Source organism: Chrysochloris asiatica, unplaced genomic scaffold (genome assembly GCF_000296735.1).
Source record: "Chrysochloris asiatica unplaced genomic scaffold, ChrAsi1.0 scaffold00028, whole genome shotgun sequence".
NCBI lineage: Eukaryota > Metazoa > Chordata > Mammalia > Afrosoricida > Chrysochloridae > Chrysochloris > Chrysochloris asiatica.
In genome coordinates, this window is record NW_006408546.1 from 6,768,110 (window position 1) to 6,774,350 (window position 6,241).

The 6,241-nt window shown below is 42.3% G+C and overlaps 1 protein-coding gene across 1 annotated transcript in view; it reads right to left on the reverse strand.

Annotated features, from left to right (window-relative positions):
* The window catches only part of ACAD11 (acyl-CoA dehydrogenase family, member 11), a 154,392-nt gene extending 148,534 nt beyond the window's left edge, over positions 1–5,858 (reverse strand). Inside the window, exon 1 of the mRNA XM_006840028.1 lies at positions 5,710–5,858. Within this exon, the coding sequence (XP_006840091.1) occupies positions 5,710–5,858 (149 nt within the window). The remainder of the gene's footprint in view (positions 1–5,709) is intronic.
* Between the last annotated feature and the right edge of the window lie 383 nt (positions 5,859–6,241).

Here is a 6,241-nt window from a genome sequence, read left to right on the forward strand (position 1 = left end):
ATGGACTCAAGCATGGCAACAGTAGTGAGGTTGGCCCAGGATCAGGCAGTGTTTCGTTCTGCTGTGCATAAGGTCACTATAAGTCGGTACCGACTTGATGGCACCTATCAACAACAACCCTCTTGGTGAGCAATGAACACTTCATATGTGCATAGTCTTACCCAGTCATTTGGTGGGAGTTACAAAGATGAAGACTAGAAAAACTGTATCAAGTTATTCTATGCACCACAGATAAGTATTTCCAACAGATGGAAAATCTGTCAAGGGATTTATCAAATTTGCTAGGTTAAAAAGTCATGCCAATGAAGAAATTGCAAACCAAGAAATTCACTATTTATCTGAACTTTGGAACATTGATTTTTCTAAGTGCAGAGACCAACCCTATGGCATGCAATAGAAAATTTTACAGTGTAACAAATAAGCCATTTTCATACTGTGTGCAGCACATTCACTTAATCTTGAAGATGCAGTGCAATAGATTGTTGTCTGGAATATATCAATTTTTCTTTCCCCTACAGTTCACACCAGGAGTCCTGGTGTGTTGCTGTGGGTTAATGCGCCAGACTGCAAAGCCATTTGAACTGCAAGGTCGGTGGTTCAAGCTCACCAGCTGATACTTGGAAACCCTATACAGGGTCGCTATGGGTCGGAACTGACTCAACGGCACTTAACAACAACAACAATAGTTCAGTTACTTTATACATTTTCTCTAGCATCTAGTCACTGATGAATAGTTCTTAAAACATACTTGGCAATTAATGAGTTTGAAAATGTCTTCCTTATATATGTTGGAAAGCATATGCTATATGCTCTAGATTCTAGATGCCTTAGAAAATATTGCTGAAGGCTAGACACAGAACGGAGATCCCAAAAGAGAAGTTGAAAACATTGCCAACAAAATACAAACCCTAGAGTATAAATTGATGTGGGATAACATATTGCAGCATTTTTATTGAACAAGTTGAGCTCTCCATGATTCAGAACTAAATTTAAAGAGAAGCACAGATCTTTACCAGTTGTTAACAGAGTATTTACATGATTTCAGAAAAGATTTTGAAAAATTTGAAAACACAACAAAGCAAATACTACCCAAAACTGATTATCAAGCAGTTCACTATCGCAGAAACGTTAGGAAGCAACACGAAAATGATGGAAGTGTGCTCCAGAAGCCCCAAGTGCCAAAGATCAGTGTCACAGAGCCATAGACCACACCATCATGGGTACACTTGAAGCTTGCATGAAAAGAAAGGTGAAAGCATATGATGCTCTTTCAAATAGCTTCTCCTTTTGAAACAGTGTGGATATACTTGATGAAAAATGCATGAGGGCATCCAAGAAATTAGTGCAGGTTTATCCCAATAATTTAATTATAAACCTTTATGGGATAGTGTGATAACTTCATTCTTACATGAGAACTAAGTTCATGGATTGAGCAAAGACAAACTCTATTCATATAGGCATGTATGATTTCTACAATAGATAAAACAGAATGCATATTTCCTAATGTTGAAATTGCTTAACACATGTTTCAAACTTTAATGATCATAAACTGCACATGAGAATGCTCAGGTTTGTTACTAAAAAGACTCAAAACCCTCAGCATACAACAATGATTCAAGACTCTGTTCATTATCCTTATTATGTATGCAAGAAGCTAATTGTTTAACAGCTGAATTGTGATAAAATCATTGAAAAATTTAAGAGCAAAAAATAAAAAGAAATGGTTTAATATAACATGTTAGAGATCAGTCTAAAGTTAAAATATAGTGATTTGCTGTAATATTTGTTTTCTGCTCATTACATTTTCTTTTCATTTGTTCATTTATAACCTTTATTACAAAACAAGCATAAAAATTAGAAATATGAGTCATTTAAAGCAAAACAGTTGTTGTTGTTAAGTGCCATCGAGTCGATTCTGACCCATAGCGACCCTGTATAGGGTTTCCAAGGAGCAGCTGGTGAGCTTGAACCAGTGACCTTGTAGTTCGAACGACTTTGCAGTCTGACACATTAGCCCACAGCGCCACACCAGGACTCCAGTTGTGTACTGTTGAGTCAATTCTGACTCATAGTGACCCTATATAGGGTTTCTGAGAGGAGGTGGTGGTTTTGAACTGCTGACCTTGTAGTTACCAGCCCAGTGCTTATCCTACAGCAGCACACCTGGGCTCTAAAAACAAAATTGATGAAAGTCAATTTTTCATTGTGGGAGATAACAGAATTTACACTGATTGCTGAAACAGCCAAATGCACTGACTCCTTTTCTTTGTTGTAGACTATGTGGAATATTAGATAAAAGGGTTGTTGTTGTTATTGTTAAGTGCCGTCGAGTCGGTTCTGACCCATAGCGACCCTGTACAGGGTTTCCGAGGGTGTAAATCTTTACGGGAGTAGAAAGCCTCATCTTTCTCCCACGGAGCAGCTGGTAGTTTAGAACCGCTGACCTTAAGGTTCGCAGCCCGATTCGTAACCACTACACTACCAGATAAAAGGGTATATAGTAAAAATCTTAGTTCATTACATCCACTAAGAGGGGTACAATCCAGTTCATCTCATTCCACTAGAAAGGCCTACATCACTTTTGTGTTCAATTGCTAACATTATGTTGTTGCTGGTGCTGTTGTTTATGACCTAGAGTCGGTCCAGACTCATAGCAACCCTGTATAGGGCTTTCCGAGGGGCTGGCGGGTTTGAAGCACTGATCCTGTGGTTAGTAGTCCAGTGCTTATCCTAAAGCCCCCTACCAGGACTTCGCTAATATTATGCTGTTGTTGTTAAATGCTGGCGAGTCAGTTCCGCCTCATAGTGACCCTTGCAGAGGGTTTCCGAGGAGCAGCTGGTAGGTTTGAACCGCTGATCTTTCAGTTAGCAGTTCAGTTCGTCATAGATCACTAAGACACTTACACACACACATATATCCCATTCAGATGTGTAAGTAGAGGAGGTGACACCACAGGTTATCAGTGTTTAGGGCTTTCACATGCCTTAATCTGATCTTGCTGCCTAACTGATCTAGCTTCAGTTAGCAGTGAAGTGCTTAACCATGGCACCACCAGGCTCCTTCTAATAATGCTCAAACAAAACAAAACACCAAAAAGCTCCACAAGCTTACTGCCACTGAGTCAATTCTGACTCATAATGACCCTACATAAGGTTTTTGAGGCTGTAAATCTTTACGTAAACAGAAAAACCTCATCTTTCACCCTTATCCTGTAGCACCACACCAGGACTCCTCCAACAACAGTTCTAGGAGATGAGCAATTAGTATCCCCATTTCACTTAAGTGGAACTTGATGCTCAAAATTTGTCCACATTGCCACAACACGTGGCATAGTTGAAATGTGAACTTTGATCTGTTTTGTTTACAACACCAGACCTTTGTGCTAGAAGCCTCAGCTCTCCTTTATTTACCTTCTCTTCATGTTCCAATATCTTTTGGAACATAGAGAGTTTAGGTTCTCCGCCCCAACACTCTCTGATTTATCACCATTATATTTTTCATTTTCACAGAAGAGGCCAACCTCAGAGATACTGTGTGTTCAGTACCACAGCACTGCAATAAAGCAAATATCGCAATGACAAGTCACATGAACTGTTTGGTTTCCGAGTGCATATGAATTATGTTTACACTAGAGCAATAACATTATGAAAAAGTTTGACATATTGTGAGGATTACCAAAATAGGACACGGACATGAAATGAGTACAAGCTGTTGGAAAAGTGGCCCCAATAGACTTGCTGGAAGCAGGATTGCCACAAATGCTCAATTTGTGAAAAACCTCACTATCTGTGAAGCACAATAAAGCCATACATATAAATAAAATGAGGTATGCCTGTAGTGCCGCTGTGGGCTAATGAGTCAGACTCCAAAGTCATTTGAACTTCAAGATAGGTAGTTCAAGCTCATCAGGAGCTCCTTGGAAACGCTGTACTGGCATGGGTACAAATCAACGCCAGCATTGAACAACAACAGTATAATGCCACTGGTATACAATGCTCTTTTTACTCACATTACTTCCTTTAGTCAGCAGATTAATCAAAAGGGTCAGGTACCAGATTAAAAACAAACAATTTCTCAAAGGATTTATATAACGCAGTACAGCTTCCAGTTTAAATATCAGAGCTAGTTTTCTCTTTCTATAACCAAAGCCCTATTTTTTTTTTTTTGAACCAAAGCCCTATTTTTAGAATGAAGTCTATTTTTATTTTTATTCTAATGTAAAATATTAGACTAGAATCCGATTCCTTATGAGGGGCAGAACTGCCGGGATGGTGTCATCCAGGTCCATTTCCTTACTCACATAACAAAAACCTGAGTCCCAAAGGTTTGACTTACTGAGGTGCTGTTAATGGTAGTGATGGTTGTGTGCTATGGACTCATAGCGACCCTGCACAGGGATTCCGAAGCTGTAAATCTTTGTTATTCTTATTGCTGTTGAGTCGGTTCCGACCCATAGCGACCCTATCTATATAGGGTTTCTGAGGAGTAGCTGGTGAGCTTGAACTGCCGACCTTGCAGTTCAAACGGTTTTGCAGTCTGCTACATTAACCCACAGCAACACACCAGGGCTACGGGAGCCTAAAACCTCATATTTCTCTCGCGGAGCACCTGGTAGTTTTGAACTGCTGACTTTGAGGTTAGCAGCCTGCCTCGTAGCTACTACGCTACCAAAGCTCCTTGATGCCATTAATAGCCTTCAGTAATACCACTAATGTTTTAATTACCCCAGCTTCTCTGAAAATGGAGCCCTGGTGATGCAGTGGATAATGCGCTCAACAGCGAACTCAAAAGGTCGGCAGTTAGAACCCACCAGCCACTTGAGGGATAAAGGTGAGGCTGTCTACTTCCTTAAAGATGTATAGCTTTGGAAACCCCATATGGTAGCTCTACCCTGTCCTATAGGGTCACTGGAATCCTGGCGTAGCGCTGTAAGGTAAGCACAGGACTGCTAACCACAAGGATAGTGGCTCAAATCCACCAGTCACTCCTTGTTGTTGTTAAGTGCCGTCGAGTCGGTTCCGACCCATAGCGACCCTGTATAGGCTTTCCAAGGAACAACTGGTGAGCTTGAACCGCCGAGCTTGCAGTTTAGACGACTTTGCAGGCAGGCGCATCAACCCACAGCGTCACACCAGGACTCCCTATAAAGGGTCGCTAAGAGTAGGAACTGACTTTTAGGCACTTAACACTTCTGGTGTTGAGCTGCAGGATAATGCGTTGGACTGCAAAGTCAGTTTGAACCACAAGGTTGGCAGTCAAACCCACCAATCCTTCTTTGGAAACCCTATACAGGGTTGCCATGAGTTGGAACCGACTCCACTGCACATAACCATCACCACCACCACAGAATGGAGACAGAGGGACCTGCAATGGCAGTTCCCACTAGCAGGGCACATCACTGCAGAGGAAGAAATCTGGATGAGGGAATTTGGAAATCCATACACAGGCAAAGAGCCCCAAGCTCCCTGGTAGTGTAGTGGGTTAAGTGTGGGCTGATAAACTGCAAGGTCAGCAGTTCGAGTCCACTCGGCACTAAGATTTCTGCTCCCGTAAAGATTTATAGTCTCGAAAACCTTAGACATGGTCACTAAGAGTCGGAATCCACTTGACGGCCCACCACCACCACCACCACCACCACCCAGGGTCAAAGGAAGACAAGCACAATACACAGATTTGTTTCTGCTGGAGGCGAATACTGAAGTCAATACCTGTATTGAACAACTGACAGTGTGCTCTCAGGCTCGCCTGCAAAGCCCGGCAAGTGCTGATTTAGGTAGTCCTCCAGGGACCTTTGATCAAATTTGTGCTGGGGCAGCACTTCGGCAGTCTCAAGGTCCCGGGAGGCACTGGAATCCATGACTGCCACTCTCGAAGGCCGCTTGGTTGTGGAACCACTAGCCCTGGAGCGAGAGCCAAAAACTTAAGGTCAGGGGCGGGCCTATTAGCTCCAGCCAATCACACCCTGGGCACCGTTGCTGAGCAACTTGGCCAGCTACACTGGGACTTCTGCACAGTATGGAAATAACAGGTTTATTAGCATTTTAAATGTTCAGTTCGCTTTAGAGTCGGAGGCCTCAGTTTGAAAGAATTTTAAAGAAACGTAAAGCCCCAGCCGTCGGTAGAGGTGAATAAGACGAATAGGTCTCACTGATGCCTAAGTGTAAAGGCACCGGCAAGCGGAAGACTTGTTAGGGTCCGGTTCAGAAAAGGCTCCGTCAGGGTTTGGATCTCAAGAATCAA